Below are 20,496 nucleotides of genomic sequence, written 5' to 3' on the forward strand. Positions count from 1 at the left end.
GAGGATGAACACAGTTCTTGCTTCCGTGGGGCTCCACACTAGTGGACAGGGGTAGAAAACCGCACGTATGACGGTTCACATAGGTCTTAATTTCAAAGGCTGATATGGACCCTGAAGACTGCCTAGTCCAAGCCCCCTAGCCTGAGCGAGAATAATTTGTACTGCACTTTGTGTAGCCAAGTGAGTAGGATGTCCGTTGACCTTGAGCAATAAATGCCCAGTTTTTCCGCCCGGCTCAGCACCCAGGGAGAGCCAGGTGAACTAACAGCTGGCTGACATCCGGGTGGTCTGTACGGAAGGAGGCGCCGGCCACCCACGCAGCGCCCAGTTTGGCGCTGGAGGCGGAGAACTTCCGGGGGCGGGGCCTGGCCTCGGTCGGCTTTTCCTGCGCCTCCGCCGGAGACGAAACCCTCAGAGCAGGGACTAGGTTCGCCGTAACCCCGCGCTCCCGACTTCTGCTTCCGGGTCGGAGCCATGGCGGTGGCAAATTCAAGCCCTGTCAATCCCGTGGTGTTTTTTGATGTCAGCATTGGCGGCCAGGTGAGGTCCTGGCAGCCACCCAGCCCACCGCCGAAGGGAAAGTGCACGGGGTCTGACAGGCAGATTTCATCCCTTCCCCAGGGGTAACGGACTCGGAAAGCCAGAAAGTGAAATTGGACCAGAACCTACCGACCTGCGGGGCGGGGTTGGGGAGGAAGGGAGAGAGAGGAGGAGTCTTGCCCGTCGTGGCGACCCGCTTGCGGAGGGACTGGGTGGAAAGCTAGCGTAGGCTATGGAGGCGGAAGTGGGAGAGACCAAGCGGCATGTGGGAGGGAGGGTTCCCTGCTCGGGAGACCTTCACGGGCTTGGACTGGGCTTTCTGACCGTCTCCTGCCGGTTGCAGGAAGTTGGCCGCATGAAGATCGAGCTCTTTGCAGACGTTGTGCCTAAGACGGCCGAGAATTTTAGGTAAGGAGATGTTCCAGCTTTGCTGGATTAACTAAACTAGAAGCTGGGCCACAGTCTGTGGAATCGTCTGCCTGCCTCTGTCCGTCCACTCACTGCCCTTGAGATCTGATTCCTTTGGGTATCGCTCTGAATAGTCTTGACTGTTCCCGTGTCAATTTATGTTGTTAATCTGTATGCCTGAGTGTCTGGACATCTGACTAGCCTGTAGGTGGGCTTGCTAGCGCCGATGCCTGTGCCCTCCCCTCCGAGGTTAGGAGCGCTCACAGCTGTGATGCCATGGTGACTGAATCATTCACTCCTTTCCCTTTCAGGCAGTTCTGCACTGGAGAATTCAGGTCAGTCTCAGACGTGGTTGAGTTCTCTGCTTTCTCCTGAGGGGTGTCCTGGGGCTGCAGTGAAGGTATTGGGGGACCACCGGCAGGCCTTGAATGATTGCTGGTGGCAGTAATAGAAGGTAATCCCCCACGGGTCTATCCTCTGTTCATTTGTCTTCTTTACCTCTCTTCTCTGACCATCTTTAGGAGAGTCTTTTTGGTTCAGGTGTGTGGTAAACTGGAAAGGCCTATGATTACCTGTCATCATTCCAAGTCTCTTTCTTTTTGGTTATAGAAAAGATGGGGTTCCAATAGGATACAAAGGGAGCACCTTCCACAGGTAAGGCCTTTGGCAAGCCATACTGGGGGGCTTTTAGGAAAACGAAACGGAGGATAATTCTTAGATCTTGAGAAGGGATGTTTTTATGAACTCGGCAACTGATTTGAAGACTTCTTAAAAGCCAAAGTGATAAACATTATATTTTGAAATCAGTGTTATCCTAAACTGCAGAATCTTCTCTCAGGATGCTTTGTTCTCTGTTTCAGGGTCATAAAAGATTTCATGATTCAGGGTGGAGATTTTGTTAATGTAAGTATTGTTCCTAGCCTATTAAGGACTTGTAGGTTTGGTTTTTTTGTTGTTATTGCAGCTGCTGCTGTTTTTACTTCAGGGACCCAGTCTTAAGGCCTGAGAACAATGGCCAAGTTTGATGGGGGAGAGGGTGGGGATGGGAATGTCCTTCGATGGCTACTACTCACTGCATCACTAGATGACAGATATCAGCACTTTGAGTCACTGACTTCCAAATCTCAGCCTTTTAGGACCAGAAAGTGAACTTTCCCAGCATACCAGTAGATGATCCATGACAGACCCAAATTAATTGGTCACATAGAATTTAGCTAGAAATCGGATGTAATTTGTTTTTTCTAAATGGTTGTTAAGTCCCTTTCCAGTGAGCTAAATGCTTATGCCCCATTTTCCTGTCCACTTCTGGAAAGCTGAGTTTTGTTTTTAATCAGAAGTTCACTAGTGGGAAAGGAATCAGAGCAAGAGAGTTCTGGAAGGATGTTTTCCCTAGCCACTGGGAGAGCCCAATGAACTAATCCTTCACTGCTAAGCATGACTTTATTGTGACGAGACTGTATATATCCCCGTATCAAGCCTCCTCCGCTTCCTCCAACCTTGGAAGGTGCTGAGTAAACCACATTTATGCTTTCTTAAGCCCACTGTTCTCCTTACCCACCCACTTCTCTGCATGATCTTTCTTGTTAATACCATTTGGTTAGTCGTGATGCTGTTTTCATAGATTTGGGAGACATTCTTTCTCCTTTATATGTAAATTTAGTTTGACTCTCAGGAGTTTTTTAAGATCTCTCTTTCCTATCTAGGTAAGTTTACAAAGTGGCAAATTTGGGGCTGAATCAAAAACAGATATGTTTTATTTTATCTGTTTGATGTCGCAAAACTGAGAGATTTTAACTGAAAAATTTTCTCTTTAATGTATGGAAAGTAGGGGTACGTGAGGCCTGTGTTTCTCATGCAGCAGCAGTTGGTTGGAGTCAAGTAACTGCTCCCTTTAGCACGGTGTGTCCTTATTATTAAACCATTTGCTTCCCTTATTTATGTCATCTGCCCCTGTAGGCATTTAAGTTTGCAACACCTGGTCACAACTGATCATAGTAGGGCTTGGGGTGACCATATACTTTTTTATTGGCTGGTAAGAGGGCTGAGAAGCTATTCTCTGCCTTCTTTCCTTTCTTCCCATAGGCTCCTATATTGCCATATTGTCTTAGCAGGGACAGGACCAACTTCTTACGGGTCATTGCCAGAATCTTTGCCAGGCACATTTGATCACTAACTGATAGCCCCAGGGTTAGATAGCAGTTGGTCAGCCAGAAGGCTGAGCCTCAGAGAGAAGCAATTACTCAGAGCTACCCTTAGGGCAGAAAAAAATGGAATGAGCAAGAGGCAGAAGAAGCAGGATTTGAGACCTTCTAAAGTTGGACCAAGAATATTTGTTTGTTTTAATAATATTTGTTTTTGGTTTTTTTTCTGATTGCAAAAGAAAAGTACAGAAATGAAAATAAATCATCTCTCAAGGAATCTCGCCTCCCAAGGAATATACTCTTGGCATTTTAGTTTTAGCTGCCTGTCTTATCATTGCATATATATGTGTGTCAAATATTATTTTTAACAGACTTAAGATCATATGTGTGTTTTAACATTTTTGTGCTTGATAATTGTCTGCAATTTCCCTTGTCATTGTCTTCTTCCAAAACAGTCTTTCTAATAGTTACCTAATATTCCGTTATGAACAGACAATGAATCTATTTGATCAACCCACTGTTATTGAAGATTTAAGTTGCTTTCTCTTGTTTGCCCTACAAATTAATTTTGTCATTTTCCCTACTGTGGCTTCTGGAGTGCAGTAGATAGTATGATTATATAGAGAATGATGTGGTTAACTGTTCTGTTCTCTAGGTTTATTGGGAAATTGGAAATAAACGTGTTTTCCTTCTGTATGTATGTATGTATGTATATATTTATGTGGAGTTAAAGGTATAATAGCTTACGTTTACGTAGTGCTGTATGGATTGCAAAAGACTTTTCTCATAGACACTAATTGGATCTTTATGGCAATGGTATAAGGAGTAGGTAGGTGATTGCATCCTCACTTGATAGTTGAGGAAACTGGGGCTCAGAGATAGGAAGTGACTTCCCCAGCTCAATAATGATAGATCTTCCAAGAGCCCACCCACCTGCATAGTTGGGGGAGTGGAGCCATAGACAGTTAAATAGATTCTCTTAGATGACTGCAGGCATGAGAGTCTTTGGGAAGGGCATCGATGCATCGATTATGTATGTGGTCACTGTACTGCTGTCCTGTGCTTTGCTTGTGTCTTAGCCTGTCTTTACCTTTCTAGAGGTCCAGCTGTGACCTGTTGTTTTTTCCAGCCTGTGAGATGCCCTGGCCAGGTTGTGGGCTGCACGTCCCTTGGATGGGGCTTGCTTTGATTGCAAGATAGGGTCAAAGAGGTGTGGCTCCCAAAGTGACCTGCAGGAGTAAAAGGACATTAAAGCAGTGAGGCTTGGGGTGCAGCAACTGCTTCCTCTGGGCTCTAGGGGCCAGTGCTCACAAGTGGCTAACACTTCCCTTCTCTCTGCTCAGGGAGATGGTACTGGAGTCGCCAGTATCTACCGGGGGCCATTTGCAGATGAAAATTTTAAGCTTAGACACTCAGCTCCAGGCTTGCTTTCCATGGTAAGTTGGGACCAGTCAAGGTTTTGGGCTAGATTTATAGCCAGCTGACTTCTGGGTCACTCTTGAGGCCCAGTGCTGTTTCTTGGGATGGAAGCAAATGCTTTCCTTCCCTTGCTTGACCCAGGATTCACCTCTGGACTGCCCACCTCTTTCCTCAATCTGGTTTGATTTTGTTGGGCTGGATCCACTAGCAGGCTGGGGAGCCAAAATTGAACTCTGATGTGTGTTTTCTTACTTTGTTTGAGCCAGAACGTGTGGTTGGGCACTCAGCCTTGCTGCTTAGAATGTAGCCAGCTGTGCTTTCAAGACCCAGTGTTCACGCCCCTATCACACCACTCACCAGAACTCGCACAGCACCCATTCCTTTACACTGCCTTCTGGCTGTTCACCCCTTTCAGCTCACTCACCACTCCTCCTTCCCCATCCCAGTACCCTTCCTTCCCATTTATAACCCCACTCACCCATCTCATTCCCCTTTCACCGTCCCCCTGCCCACCTCCTTGAGCCCCTCATCTACACACCCCCACTCGCTCCCCCCTTCACTTGCCCTTATTCACCCCTCACTCCTCATTTCCCCTTCCCCCCCCACCTTGCTTCTCTTTCACTCTTCAAGCCTCTCCCTCCCTCCTGTCATCATCCATTTCCTTCTGTCAGTGTGCCAAGTCTCACTCCCCCAGACACAATATTTACATGCACACATTCTCTGTCCTGCTTGCCCACTCTTCCATTCATCTACTCAGCCATTCATCAAATAAAGATTGTTGACATACACTGTTTCAGGCCTCATGGTAAGACATGAGGATACGGGCCTGATCCCTGGCCTCGTGACATTTAACATCTAGTGGGGGAATCGCACATGCAGAATGATGGGTCCAGTATAGTATAATTCATGCCATCAGTGTAATAAGGGGAGGGTACCTCAGTGTATGTAAAAGTACTGTGAGGCCCCCAAGGAATGAGAGTAATTGCTGCAAGGATCCAAAGAAGTTCTCTACCAGATGGCATTTCAAGTCAAGCAAACTGCCTAGACAAAAGATGTGTGACCATGAAATAGCAGGGTGGCATGGGCAAGGGACAGAAAGTGAGGAAAGTGATGTGAATGGGGAAGGGAATGACTAGTAGAGACCACCGGAGAGGCAGGTGGGTGTAGGGCTTTAAATGACAGAATAAGGATGAGGTATGTGGACCTTATTTTATAGGATATGGAGAGCCATGCACTTTTTTGAGCAGGGCTGATCAACTTGGTGTTTTAAAACAAAGACCCTGGTTGCAGTGTGAATGGAAGACAGGAGTGGAGAGGGTAGGGCAGAGAAGCCAGTTAGGAGGCTGCCATAATAATTGGGTGCGCCTAGCATAGCAAAGAGTGTACAAGTCTCTTTTAGGAAAGTGAGGCTGGGCAAGCATGGGTAAAGTGTGCAGAAGTGGCTTAAGTGGGCTTGGATCATCGCCATGAGGACTGCATGCCACTATGTTAGCATCTGGGGAGGAGTCAGAAAATGCAAGGAAGCCTTGGTCTCTGCTCCCTTCAGGCTGACACTAGTTAAGTTGTGCTGTCACACATCTTGTAGCATAATTGTTTTTGCTTCCATCCTCCACTAAATAATGCGTTCCTCAAGGGCAGGGACTGAGTCTCATTGATCTCCAAGCCTTAATACCTGATATAGCAAGGTGCTGAGCAGATACTGATGAATGACTGAAAGATAATCAGAATAAAGCCTAATGTTGAGCACATACTCAACAACACTTTATTTGCATTAATTCATTTTACTTCTCTCGTTATTCCTTTGAGCTAGGTACAAATGAGGAGACCGAGGCACAGAGAGGTTATGTGGCTAAACTAGATCCCAGTCAGTGATGGAGCTGGGATTCAAGCTCAGTCGTCTGGCTCCAGAGCTTATTCCCTAAACCAGTAAGCTATCCTTCCTGGAAGAATGGATAAGTGAGTGGCTAAGGGCAGGGAGTTCCCTGAGCTAAAAACACATGTTGTCTGACTGTTTTCCTGTCTGCTTGCTAGTAAATGTTTATACATTGAGCAGCAAGATAGATACATAGATAGATAGAAGAAACAGAAAGAAGGGAGGGAGGAAGGAAGGAAGAATTGGGACCACTGAGGAGTGGTCAATTCCACTCCTCAGGGCAATTCCAGAGTGTAGGTCTATTCTGACTGGCTCAGGCTGTCCCTTGCTTTCATATGTGAGATGTTCCTGCATACATGTACAAAAACCCCAAACAGCCTTGTCTCGCATGGGGAATTTCTAAAGTATAATGTGACATCCCTAACTAGAGCTTACCCCTAGACAATGTCTTTAATGTATTTCATAGACATTTTTATTCCTTCAGTGTTGAACACAGACTCAACCAATTTAATTCCATTAAGCATCCAGTTAAGGCTAGTGACCTATCTAATGATTTCCAGTGTTGCCTCTGTATTATTACTTTGATGAGACCTGTGCTCTTAATAGCACTAGTTCTTTCAGTTTTCCATTTTCCATTAATTTTTTTCCAAAATAATGTAAATATGCATTGGAATACTCACATAGTTACACAGACATTGTGGTAAGGCAGTGCTGCTGAAACGTGATGTGGGTTTGCTGATTGCTTTGCGTTGTAATTATAGACTTCTTTTATAATGTATTGTGAAATATAATGATATAAAGACAATTTCAAGGGAGGAAAGGGAAGGGATATGGCTGAAGAATTTGAAATTCTTGATTTAAAAAACTTTTACCAAAAAAAAAAAAAAAAAAACTTTTACCGGTAAAATTCAATAATAAAGGATTTGGGTGTAGCTGTAAAAAGCAAATTCATTGATTAAATGTAGTCTTCTTTTCTAGCATAGCACTAGCATAGCAGCTTCTTGCCCCTTAAATTTTCTTATTACCATTGTTAAGGGACAGTACAGAGTCATTCAGACAGAGCAGCTTATGGCACAGGCAACAGGCTTTTTCTCAGCTGGTACCTAATTTGTAAGTGTAATCCAGTTATTACTGGTTTTGGAATAAATACAGCAAATCTGGTTCTATAATCAATTGTTCCCATTATAAAAATTCACACTGTAGGAGGGCAGAAATTGTGTATTCTCTTCCTCTCTGTATTCTGTTCCTCTCTGTATCCTTGGGTCCTAGCTCATAGTAGATGCTCAGTCAGGTTTGCTGAAAGAAAGCATGGAGGACTCAGGGCTACAGGCTCTTTTGGGGAGTTTTGTCCTTTGGCTAACATGGCCAGGAAAACTCACTGCAAATATATTTGGTTTCTATCAGGCAAACAGTGGTCCCAGTACCAATGGCTGCCAGTTTTTCATCACCTGCTCTAAGTGTGATTGGCTAGATGGGAAGCACGTGGTGTTTGGTGAGTCCTATTCCTGTCTTAGTCCAAGCCCAATTCACCCAGAGTGGAACTTCTATGGAACTGGTCCCCTGACTCTTGTACCAAGAGTGCTCATCAGGTGTAACTGCCCTGGGTAGTAGTAGGAAAAGTGGAAGCCATGGGAGGTGGGGAGGATTTGTGGTTAGAGAGCTAGAGGGGAGGACGAAGGGGCCATCTGATGTAGTGAGTAACCACCTGGGCAATAGGTGTGTCTGAGGGGAGATGGTAGTACTTAAGAAATACCACACAGAGGCAGCATGGTATAGTGGAGCTTTGCAATTGCTCAGACCTAGTTTTGAGCCTTAATTCTGCTACTTACCACCTGTGACCTTGGGCAACATTTCACTTCCACTGAATATTAATTTTCTGATGTTAGTCTGAGGATCAAATGAGATAATGGCTGAGAATGGGCCTTGGAGGCTGGAAAGTACTGTGCAAACGAGAGTAATAAAGTCCAGCTCATACTCTTTCTACAGGAAAAATCATTGATGGACTTCTGGTGATGAGAAAGATTGAGGTGAGTCCTGTTTTGATCTCCTCTTTCTCAGCCATTCTGGCCTAGTACTACCTCACTAGTGTCGAGGCGCGGGAGAACTGTGAGTGGGCTCTGGTTAGGCCCAGGCTTCACTCCTCCAGCTTCAGGGAGGAGGAGAGGGAGGAGAGATCATGTGCCTCCCAAGGGTTCTGGGCCCTCAGCCTCTCCGGTGCGGTGCCTACTGAGCTTTGGCCTCTGCTGTCTCCTCCATCTAGTTGAGAAAATCCTCTTCAGCATTTTACTCAAGGTCCTTCATGATCGGGTCCCTGCCTCCCTCTCCACGACCCCTTCTGCTACTGCCACTTCCGCATTCTAGTCCCGTCAGGCTACGAGCCCTCCTCTAAACACGCATACACGTCCCTGCCTCTTGCTCCTTCCTGCCCTCAAGTCTTTGCTCAGGCTGTTCCCTCTACCGAGGTGTTCTCCCTTCTTTTCCTCCTGGTGGGATCCCATCCATCCTTCTGGGCCCAGCTCAAATATCCCCTGTTCTGTGAATCCTTCCCTGGCCTGTGCAAGCAGCAGTTTAGTTGCTTCCTCACCCTGTATACAACTCTCTCTTATGACTTACTACATTGTTACATGTCATGGGTTTGATGTTTTCTAAATGTTGTACATTTTCTCTTTGATATGTATTATATTCTTCCCCTGTCTGCTAGGCTACAGACTGTTGTCAGATCAGCCTGTAAGCTCTGAGTCCTTAGCCTAGGGGCCTGCAGGCATCAGTAAGTGTGTGGCGGGGGAGTGTCTGAGTGGAGGAGTCACCACTGTGCTTTCTCTCCTAGAATGTTCCCACAGGCCCCAACAATAAACCCAAGCTGCCTGTGGTGATCTCACAGTGTGGAGAGATGTAGTCCAGAGGAAGACTGAATCAGGTAAGTGTGTCTTTCTTGAGCAGGAGTCAGGACCCCAGAGAAGGCAGCTGGTCTAGTGGAAAGCACTTTAGACCTGAAGACACGGGATTGAGCCCATTTCCCCTCTGCGTGCCCTGGGAGAAGTCAATTCCCTTTCTTGAGCCTGTTTTCTCATCTGCCAAATGGTGATAATACGTATCTCCTCGGGTCACCATAAGCATCACAAGAGAAAGGGTTGGTAGGACACTTTACTTTTCTAACACTTTATAGTTTACAAAGTATGAACCTGAAAACCATCAGGCACTTTCTGATAGCACTCTTAGACTCTAGTTCCATTTAGTAGTCCCTCTATGAAGACCTGGCTCCATCCCTGGGTCATTCCCTTCTGGGACCAGCCTGGGCAGCCAGGAGACACCCCTATCATGCCTCTCGTCAGAACCGACGCTGCGGTTCCAGCCCCTGACTTCGTATTTGCCAGCCTCATAGGTGAATGTGACACATTTCTCAGCCTACATAGACTCACTTCCTACCCGGTCTTGTCACTCACTGCCTGCTCTGTGCTGGGCACCATTCTGAGCATGAGGATGGGGGAAAGAATTGAAAGATGCCTCCACCCTTTAGGAGCTTATGGAGAATAAAACACATTCTCAGAGGTGATCACTAGTAATATGAGTGACGTTGTTAAGGATTAATAAGAGTTCAAGAAAGAAATGGATCACTTCCAGCTGGGTAAAGGATGGTAGTGCTTTGCCTTTCTTTTCTTTTTTTCTTTAATTTTCAAACCTGCAGAAAAGTTGGAAGAGTAGTACATTGAACACCTATCTACCTTTCACCTAGATTCACCAATGTTTAACATTCTTGTTTTATCATTTTACTTTGACATTTGTTTCTTTCCCTTCTTCCCTCTCCTCCCATTTCCATTCCTCTCCTGCTCTTCTTCCTTCTTTCCTTCCTTTCCCTTTCTTCATTTCTTTTCCATCTGGAAGTTGAGGACTTCTTGACACTTTACCCCAGAATACTTCAGCAAGTGACTCCTAAAAATAAGAGCGTCCTGCATAATCACAATAGTATTGTCTAATATACATGCTCAAACTTCCTCAGTTGTCCACAAAGTAACTTTTTTTAGCTCTAAAACAAGAAATCCATTCCAGGTTCACATATTTCATTTGATTGTTTATTTTTAGTTATGAAAGCAACATCATCTCCTGAAATGTATGAAAATTTTCCCAGAAAACAGTTAAGGCCCTCCCCTTAACAGCTCACCCCCAGCCGCATCCCCATCCCACTGCTCTCCTCAGAGGTAACTTGTTCATCAGTTTGATGTATGTCCATAGGGCCTTTTCTTTGCCCATCTAATTTTGGGAGGTTTTGTTTTTCCTAAATGGCATCATACTGTTTGTTCATCACCTTATTTCCATTTGATCTTATGTCTGGAAGAGTTTTCCTCCTCCATTCATGTAAAACTCTGTTGTATTTGAACAAAACAAAACTGATATAATATGCTATAAGATGTTTGTAGCAAATATTTTATTTTACCTTTCTCTTAATGATTTGAATAATTATACATTCTGAGTCTTAGTTCTTTACATGTTTCGACCATTTTGTCTAGAATATATTTTAAGAAAAAACTGGCAGTGGGTTTAACTTTGGTGATATCCTTTCTTAAACGGAAGCTCTAAATTTTGATGAGATCAAAATTTTTAATCTTTTCCCTTGTGTTGTGTTTTATCTTGTTTAAGAAGGTTCTTACTACAATCATAATGCCTTCTGTATTTTTTCTAATGTTTCTATAGTTTTATTTGTATACTTGCAAAATTATCTAGAATTTATTTTTCTGGACTCTGCCTTTTTTTCAAATGGAGGTCTAGTCAAATACCAGACCATCTTAATGACTGTGTATACCTCCATCTGTGACTTACTTTGTGTTCACAGCATCTGGCACTTACAGGCATTCAGTTAAAATTTATTACATGAGTTAATAGAGAGGGAGAATGTCAGGCATTTTAGGCAGGGAACTGGTGTGAGCAAATGCCAGGGCAGGAATGCACAAGTGTGTGCTGGAAGCTCATGTGGACTCTCTTGTTCAGCCAAGTGCTCCCTTCTCAGGCCTAGTTGACACTCTGAGCTTTCTTTCCTGCCAGTACTAGGGGCCCCAGGCTCAACGTGCTTTCCCCCTGCCCTTGCTGCTGGCCACTCTCCTACTCATTTCTTGGCTGAACTAAAGTTGAGCTCACAAGTCCTTTTCCTTCCAAAGAGTGACCACTGATCACCACCAGAGGACAGAAGATTACAAAAACAATAAAATTTAGAAATCCTTTTATGTTTAGGGCCTTTTCTCTATTTTTCTGAGACCCTTACAGAAAGTTACTGGAAATACATGTTAGGAGTTCGTTTTCTGAGGGTGGGCGATCATCAGCCCTCCTCTCCTCACCCGCTATTAGCAAAGGTCACATAAACATTTGCCCCCATAAGCCCTTCCTTTTAGCTTACAACCCCAAGCAGAACAAATTCCATGGAGGACATTTGATGCTCCAGAGGCCCTCTAGACCAGAACTTTCCAGTAGGCATTCCTTTCTGTGGTGGTGGAAATGTTCTGTATCTGTGCTGTCCATTATGGTAGCTTCCAGCTACATGTGACCGTTGAGCACTGGAAAAATGTGACTGGTGTGACTGAGGGACTGAATTTTTACTTTTATTTAATTTTAGTTAAATTTAAAGAGCCACATGTGGCACCTCCAATTTAGTCTTCTAACCTTGACCTGCTCAGAATTAAATCTTTCATAGCTTATATTTAGAGACAATACAGTAAAAGCAGTTATATCACTTATTGAATATTTCTTGTGCTCAAATTCTGAGCTAAGAACCTTACTTTAATTATCTCATTTAACTTTACCAAGTTAAAAACTCGGGCTTCCCTGGTGGTGCAGTGGTTGAGAGTCCGCCTGCCGATGCAGGGGATGCGGGTTCATGCCCTGGTCCAGGAAGATCCCACATGCCGCAAAAAACAAACAAACAAACAAAAAAACTCATAGGTTTTAAGGTGTTAGGGAATCTAGGTGGCAGTCTGACCTTAAGGCATTCCACAGATGGGTTCCCCACTTTGGGTTTTTGAGTAATGGATTTGGGAGAAAGTAAGGAAAGTTAAGTAAAAGATTTGGGAGTATGGTATCATTTCATCATGTTTCTTCCCAGCTGTGAAGTTACAAGCGTCTCTGATTTCTAAAGGAGTATTTCAGATCCCTCAGGTTGTTTGAGGGCAGAATAATGCTTGACAGCCAGTGTAGATGATGTTTTTAAGTCCTACTAGGCAGTATTTCTCAAACTTTAATGTACATATGAATCACCAGGAGATCTTGTTAAGGTGCTGGTTCTGATTCAGTGGGTCTGGATGCAACGTAAGATTTTGCATTTCTAACCAGCTCTCAGGTGATGCTGATGCTGACTTGGAGTGGCAAGGCTACAGGGGAATAACAGTCTGTCTTTTAATTGAGAACCCACCATATTCCAATCAGAAAAGACCCAGGAGGAGATAATCTCTTGGTGGCATTGGTCCAGCAGGAATCTACTGCATTCAAATCAAGAGATCACCTAATCATGCATTTAAGGCCTGTGCCTAGTCACTGGAAATAGAAGATAGGAAGGAGACAGAAGAAGATAGGTGAAGTCACTTGATCAACTGTGCCTCCCTGTGAAGAACTTCCTTCCACAACTTCTTTTGTGCTTTACCTTAGGTCCTGACTTTGGTTTTAGTGAAAATGAAGTTTTCTGTATAACTCTAGGTATAGTAACCTCGGTTTTATCTCAGTGGGTCCTGTGAAAGCTTTTTACCTTGAATTTGATTAGGTATACATAAACGAACTTCGGGCCTCAGGATTCTCCTACCCAGTCTGAACTGGGTTCTTGGCTACTTACAACTGCATGGGGGGGCGGGTGGGGGGTGGGGCGTGGAACCTCTGTTTTGAAAACCTGAGAGTCTCTTGGAAAAGAGAGTGGCTGTGAGCTCTGACAGCCCTGCTAATCTCCCTGTGATCCCCAGGCCTGGTACTATCAAGCAGCAGAGATCTTTCTTTAGTTCATTGTTTCCTAAATTTCCCTGAAGATGAGAATCACGTAGGGGCACTTGCTAAACCTACTAATAATTCCCAGATCCCCCCCTGAAGAGTTTGAGTGGATTTGAGGTAGGATCCAGGATGCTGTGTTGCTTCAGATGCTTCTTATCAGAGAAATGTGGGTAACCCTGCTTTAGGTGGTGCTGGTTGAATGTTTTTTAACATTTGTCTCTTAGGAAAAAATATAATTATACAGCACCTAGTTTTACAGGTATTATAGCTTACAATGAGGTGTTATTCGAGTTCACATAGTCAGTAGGTTAAAAATTAATTGTAGCTGTGGATGGTGGATATGGTAAGAGCTGTGACACTGCTGTTGGAATGACTGAGGTTTAGGAAATACTGTCCCCCAATCTGGGATTTCCTGTAGATGTGATACATTCCTGTAGAGGAAGATTCTGAAAGACACATTGGTGGCACGTGGGCTGGTCTTTCATTAATTAAGATAGGTCCCACACTGCAGATGAGGCAACAAACTTGGAAAGCCCAGTTCCTGCCTTAAAGGAACTCACAGTCTCTTGGGGAAACTGACAATTACAGTACAGTAAAGCACTGAACTGGAGGTTTTAAGACGAAGGAAGGAAAGTGAATGCCTTTGTCTGCCTGGAGTGTTTGGGAAGACCGCAGAAGAGATGTTTCAGCTGAGTACATGAAAGAATGGAGTTTGTCAGGGTAGCTAAAACTGGGGAGGGCATTCCAGGCAGAGGGAATGGCATGAGCAAAGGCACCAAGCAGGAAACAGCAGGAAGTGTAAGGGAAACTGCAAATAATTCAATATAGCCAAAGCAGGAAGATAAGAAAAGCAAACTGTAAGAGGCGAGGCTAGAGGAGGCCAGGGCCAGCTGTGAGATCCAGTGCAGGCTGAGGTATTCATATGTTAACCTGGGGATGGGAGTGAGCTTCAGGCAGTGTGTACATCTTTCCCCCCTAGGGTGAGAGTCCATCATGCTCCTGAGATTCCAAAGGGTAGCCTGACCCTCCAAAAAGAACCAGGCCAGTAGGAGCCACTGAAGGATTTTGAGCAGGAGAACACGGTAATTGACTTTACTTATTCAGAAGATGCTTCTAGCAGCAGTGTGGAGGATAGGCTAGAGGCCAGTGAGGTGTCCACTGCAGCAGTCCGGGCCAGAGCAGAGGTTCCACGTGAAAATATGCGTCTAGGGAGCACCAGAGATGTGGCAGCAAATATTTGCATGCCTGCTGGGTGTGTAACACCGCTCCCTGCACTGAAAGTCAGAAGCCCTGCCAGCTAAAAAGGGCGGGGAGGGGAGAATGGCTCCATTCCAGTCCCTCCAGTACAAAGGCGAAGCTCCCTGCCCTGTAACCAGGCCTTACACACAGAGGGATACATCACGTCCATGGAATACTATATAGCCTTAAAAAGAAAGAGGTAGATCTGTATCTGTTGGCAGATTTCTAAGGTAAATTAAGGGACAAAGTCAAAATGTAGTACATTATGTAAACATGATGCTATTTATTTTGAATTACTCTTTCAGAAATTACTGTAGTGATAGATAGCTGACTGGTAGTAATGGTTACCTCTGCAGAGTAGAAATAGCAAAGAGACTTTCTTTTCAGTTTATATTGTCCTGTATATTGAATTTTCTACACTGGGCATGTATTTTATAATAGAAATACATACTGTATATATGTAGTTTTAACTAATCCTAGTTCCTCCCAGCCCTTCCCAGAAGCATGTAGCTAACATCAGTTTGTGAATCATTCCCTGGTCCCCTCCTGGGTGCACCCACAGTACTTGGTTCATCTCTCTATTACAGCATTTAACACAGTGTATCATGAATATGTTGGTCTGGTTTTCTCTAGACTGAGAACTCCTTGAGGCAGGGACCATGCTGACTAACACAGTGCCTGGTCAGTGATAGAGCTTAGGTCCCGGAGCACCATGCAACTTACAAAGTGCATTTATACATTTTTTTACATTCTGCTTGAGGGCCCAGGGTTAAACTTCTGTCTGAGCCTGCGGTATGATGCCAGGACCCACTGTGCTCTGGAGGAAGAGGGGTGTGGTCATGTTTGGGGGGAGGGGAGCAGTAGTAACTGAGTGTACTCACCCTGTTCTTTTAGGACAGCTAACTCCAAGGCCATAAACAGAGGGTGTGGAGTTTCCTTTCTTTATAACCCTGGGACCAATCAAGGAAAAGGATTGCTCTTTGTTCTGGAGCTCCACAGAGAGCCATCAAGGTCTGGCAGAAAGCACACAGACTTCGGAGCCAAGTAGACCAGGAAGCCCCATCAGTGTCAGGCCATTAAACCCCTTGGAGCCCTAGTTTTTCCCTCCACTTAATTATAAATAATATATACTACACAGAGTTGTGAAGGGTAAATAATAAAGGAGACAGTGTATTGGCCGTACATATTAGTTTCTTTCTTGGTTCTGTGTAACACACCTCTCAGCTCTGCTCTGGGGCACCAAAGGTCTGGCCTGTGGCAAGAATCAAAGTGGTCTGCTCTTTGGGGAAAGGAGGGTTCGGGGTGTAGAGGAGAGCTGCGAGTGTTTTCTCTCATGGACTGTCCCCTCCCCGTTCCTCTGAGCTGCTTCTCTCTTCCATCTCTCACAGACCCTCCACATCTGCCATTGCAGGCCTTCCCTTGCTCGGGGTGACGTTCTTGAGTAAGATAAGCTGTTGGCCCCTGTGTTTGCTTCCCTGCCTGCTGCTGCCCCATTTGATCAAAAGACCTTGGAAGTATCACAGACTCAGAAGCCAAGATTTTGTGTTTAAGTTTTCAACTGTAAATAAAGTTGTTCTTTTTTTTGTTGTTGTTTTTTTTTTTTTTTTTTTTTTAACCGTGTGTTGTGTTCTTTTTAAATGGTTGTAATGATAGCCCTGTTTCCTCACTCCTTAGCTCCAGCTAGGAGTACTGACTCTCCCCAGAGGCCAGCATGGGCCAGAGCCAGGCCCTTGATATGTGGAGTTGATGCCTCAGATTTACAAGCAGTTGTAGTAGTCCCCTCTTAGGTTCAAGCTGATCGGGCAAAGAAGGCAAAGCCCCAGGGCCTTATGTTTCCAGTAGGTTCATTTTGGTTAGTTCTAGAGCCTGTGGGTGAAGGGTCACTAGCTTGGGATATTTTTGGATGGGAGACCATTTGGTAGAACGTGTCTTGATCATGATGAAGTGGAAATCATTTATTAATAGTTAAAAATCTTGGTTTGAATCCGAAGTCATTTTTTAAACAGCTGAGGTCTTGAGATGTTCACTTCCCCATTCAGAGCCTCAGTTTCCTCATCTGTAAAATGGGGATAATAATACTACTTCACAGCATTGTCGAAAGGGTCAAACAAGAGAATGGAGATGAGGATAACCTGTAGACAGTAACGTGCGTTGGAAAATTTTGTTTTGAAAGGAAATAAAAGGATAACAAAAACTTAAAAGATAAAAAGATCCCATTGAGTGTAATGTTCAGGAGGTAAAGGGAGTCACCTGGTATTCCTTTCATGAGGCAGTTTCTGTTATCCCATTCCTACTTTCTCCTGGCTCATGGCAGGGATGACTCATAACTACTAGCAGCAGGCTACTGCAGCAGCAGAGTAGCAGAGAGCTGAATTCTGTGATAAAATAGAACCAGGCTAAAAGTGCCATTTCAGTGTACTGGGGGACAAGAAAGGTGGTGAGATATACAAGGGCCCTATAGTTTGGATATTTGCAACTGTCTAGCTAAGTAAACAGGATTCAGGGCACACGGGGAAGAAAGGGTTGTGATCTAGTGGAGGAGAAATCTTCAAGTAACTAAACGGGGTAGAATTATAAAGAGAGAGGAAGGAGGATGAGCAGCTGGGATCCTGAGCTGATGTTCTTATGATGGGCCATTCAGTTGAATTCAGTTACACTTGGCACCTGCATTCTTTGCCAGTTTCTGTAAAGCTGTAAAGATGAGTAAGATGTGGCCTATGTTTGTGACAGGGGATAGGCATGGTTTGGATTCAGTGTGGTGTTAGAATGTGAGCCCTTATGAGGACAAGAAAGCTGGTCGTTTTTGTTTTTCACTGCCGTGTCCAGCACCTAGTAGCCAGTAAGTGTTCAATAAATATTTGTTGTGTGAATGATAGTGGTATGTATAAGATGCTATGGGAGCAGAGTGGAAAGATTGGGGGTGAGAGGAAGAGGCAACATTTGAGGTAAGTATTGACACATTGGTTGGAATTAGCCAGGAGATAAGGGTGGGGAGGGCTTTCTAGGAAAAGGCAACTATGTTTTGGGGCCCAGAGTCTGTTAGAGATGGGGACAAGGTGAAAGTTTTGCAGAGGAGATTCTTGGAATGAAACCACTTGCCTTTCACATCACTTAAAGGTAGACACTGGAGCTGTGGTCACCACACTGGGCTCTCAGGGTGGCAAGGGGACTAGCATGGCTTGGGGAGCTCCCACCTTGGAACAGGAGATGGATTTTGACATGAACTGTTTCTCCTCCAGTGCTTCAGTACCATCTCTGCAGTGGCAGAGAGGGGGCTACAAGGAAACGAGTTTCTTAAATCACTCATCTTCATGTTCACTGAGCATGAAGAGAGACTTTAGTGAAGTAATTGGATGAGTAAGTAATGATACTTCTAAGTAACATTTTAAAGACAAATATTACAGAATTTATATTTCTGCTTGAGAAGCCATCCCTTCAAAGCAGTTACATAAGGAAGGTTACTTATTCTCAGAGGTGCTGCTGCCATTATTCTAAGTGCCTTTGTAACTCCACTTTGGGGAAAAGCTCTCAAGCCTATGGGGCACACTTTTAAATTTCCTAAGTGTTGGCAGAATTGCCTTTGAGGAAATATTTTCTTTTTAACAGTCAAAAGTCACCTGGAGCTGGAACAGATGAACAGCAGCTCCGGGATCCACCTACTTCTCTCCCTTCACACTTGCTGCCGCAGACCTTTTTCACCTGGATTACTGGTGCTGCTGCCCAGATGACCTCTCTGCTGCCAGTACCTTCTTCTCCAATCCATTTTCTACATCACATTATTCACTTGACACATTAATTAAGATATTGTGTGTCAGGGACTATGCTAGATGCCTCAGGAACTCATAGTCTGGCAGGGAAGATATAATGAGTGCAGTACAGTGTGTTAGGAGAGGGTCTGCTAACCTAGTAACATCTGAGGCAAGACCTAGAGGATGAAGAGTTAAGCAGGCAAAGGAGAAGGGAGAAAGGAAGAATGTTATAAGTAGAGGGAATAGTATGTGATAGCTCAAAGGAAGCAGTGGCTAAAAGGTCACCTGGAAGATTGGACAGGGAATGTGACAGAAGAGTGGGAAGTAAGTTTAGAGGTCATGCAGGGTCCTGCCAACCACATTAAGGAATCTGGACAGTCCTGTGGGTGGTGTAGTCACTAAAAGATTTTAAGTAAGACAGTGTCGTGATCAGATGGATGTTTTCAAAAGAACACTGGATATTGTGATGGGGAATATTAGGGTAAGAAAGGTAGAGACACTGGCTAGGAGGCCACAGCAGTGCTGTAAGCCAGGGGTTGGCAGGCCAGGTGTCACTCCCTATTTTTCAGTGGTTCATGAGCGAAGAATAAGAATGATTTTTAAATGTTTAAATAGTTGGGGGAAAAAAAGTTTAAATAGTTGAAAAATCTAAAGAATATTTTGTGACATAAAAATTGCATGAAATTCAAATTTCAGTGTCCATAAATTACATTTTTTTGGACCACAGATGCACTTGTTACTGATTGTCTGTGGTTACTTTCAGGCTCTAAATTTGAGTAGTTGAGAATCTGGCCTGCACAGCTTAAAACACTACCTGGCCCCTATAGAAAAGGTGCCTACACCTGCTCTGAGCAATGGATGATGATGGCCTACACTAAAGCAGCAGCAGTAGGAAGGAAGAAACTCTGGATTGGCATTTAGAGATTTTTTTACGACTGATTCAGGGAGGCCTTTAAGGGGTGGAATTTACAGGCCTAGATGATACCGATGGGGTAAGGACTACTGCACTAGCCTCCTAGCTGGTCTCCCTACTTTCATTTTTGCCCCTCTGCAGCCCATTCACTATTCCCCAGCCATTAAAGAAAAAAAAAAGTGCCATTCCCTACTTTCAATTCTAAAATTACTCTTCTCACTATTGCCCTTAGGTTAAGTTTCAGATAAAATGTTCCTAATTTAACCCTGCCTACCTCTATAACCCAAATGTCTTCATTCTGGTCTTACTGGACTACTTTAGTTGTATTTGCCCCAGACCCCATCTCTTCTTGCCTCCTACGCCTTTGCATAAACCTCCATGTGCTTGGAGTCTGCACTAAACCTTCTCCCCACCGCCACTCCCAAAATGCTTTGTGCATTTGCAGCGCTGTAGTGTTGGGTGTGTTGCATGTTTAAATTTCTGCCTTTATCCCTAGACTGAATTTAAGAAGGCAGCAACTGGCGCACTTGTCCATACCCAGCAGATAGTAGACGCTTAATAAAGAACGAACTAAGGTGGACGACTTCATCTACATCATGCGGCAGCCTCAATTACAAATCGTTTGTGAAACGTGCATAGTAATCCCTGTTTCACATGGCTGTTTTAAGAATAAAATGCACGAAAAATGCCTAGCGTGCTCAATAAACGTGAGGTGAAATTAAACCTGATTTGTGGCCAATACGAAAAGATGTGAATACTCAAGACAGTCCTCCTGTGCCTGGTATGATAGATCGGGAGGCAGGTCCCCACGGAGTACACCCCCGCCCTCCATATGCTGGGCAAGGGCTGCCTGATACCTTGCGTGGTCCCCCCAAGGTGACTGCTCCGCCGTAAGCCGACGCTCTTTGAATGCATACGTTTAAGTCCGTTCCAGAAACTCTCAGCTCTGCCGAGAGTACACGGCCATTGTAGAAAAGACGGCTCTATCTGCAGTCATGGTCTGAGGTCACAAGGACCATATTTGGAGCAGGGCGGGCGGGAGGCCTTCTCTCCTTATGGAGCTAAGGTGTCATTGGGCCCCGGGTCAGGTCGGGTAATCCCGGCTCAAGCGTCTGGCCGTGCCTTTCCTTCGGCCAGGACACTGTCCTGGAATTCGGGCCCGCCCGGGTTGCCGCCTCGTGAAAGTCACGTTCTCTCTGCCCGTCCTCTCGAGTACTCTATGGTTCTCGTGGTGACTCTAATTCTAGTTCCGGTCTC

At 44.7% G+C, this 20,496-nt stretch overlaps 1 protein-coding gene across 11 annotated transcripts; it reads left to right on the forward strand.

Annotated features, from left to right (window-relative positions):
- Positions 1-365: 365 nt before the first annotated feature.
- Positions 366-19,962, forward strand: PPIH (peptidylprolyl isomerase H). 11 transcript variants are annotated; one of them, XM_067725762.1, is made up of 10 exons: positions 375-540; positions 884-948; positions 1,260-1,283; positions 1,558-1,602; positions 1,809-1,851; positions 4,433-4,525; positions 7,786-7,873; positions 8,368-8,408; positions 9,209-9,298; positions 15,966-16,161. In XM_067725762.1, the coding sequence occupies exons 1-9, from the start codon at positions 475-477 to the stop codon at positions 9,275-9,277; spliced, it is 534 nt and encodes a 177-aa protein (XP_067581863.1). In that variant the 5' UTR covers positions 375-474; the 3' UTR covers positions 9,278-9,298; positions 15,966-16,161. The 11 variants fall into 11 exon arrangements, 10 of the variants coding, with proteins under 10 accessions (XP_067581864.1, XP_067581863.1, XP_067581866.1 ...); XR_010940771.1 differs by lacking the exon at positions 375-540 and adding an exon at positions 14,318-14,420 and having other exon boundaries at positions 749-948; XM_067725763.1 differs by lacking the exon at positions 1,260-1,283 and having other exon boundaries at positions 366-540.
- Positions 19,963-20,496: the final 534 nt, after the last annotated feature.

Source organism: Pseudorca crassidens, chromosome 2 (genome assembly GCF_039906515.1).
Source record: "Pseudorca crassidens isolate mPseCra1 chromosome 2, mPseCra1.hap1, whole genome shotgun sequence".
Classification (NCBI taxonomy): domain Eukaryota; kingdom Metazoa; phylum Chordata; class Mammalia; order Artiodactyla; family Delphinidae; genus Pseudorca; species Pseudorca crassidens.

Bases quoted from the DNA above. Each gene is read 5' to 3' on its own strand.
- PPIH (XM_067725757.1), top strand. From the start codon at position 773: ATGGAGGCGGAAGTGGGAGAGACCAAGCGGCATGTGGGAGGGAGGGTT. The intron at 4,526-7,785 runs GTAAGTTGGGAC...GGTTTCTATCAG, and splicing joins CTCCAGGCTTGCTTTCCATG to GCAAACAGTGGTCCCAGTAC. The intron at 7,874-8,367 runs GTGAGTCCTATT...CTCTTTCTACAG, and splicing joins TGGGAAGCACGTGGTGTTTG to GAAAAATCATTGATGGACTT.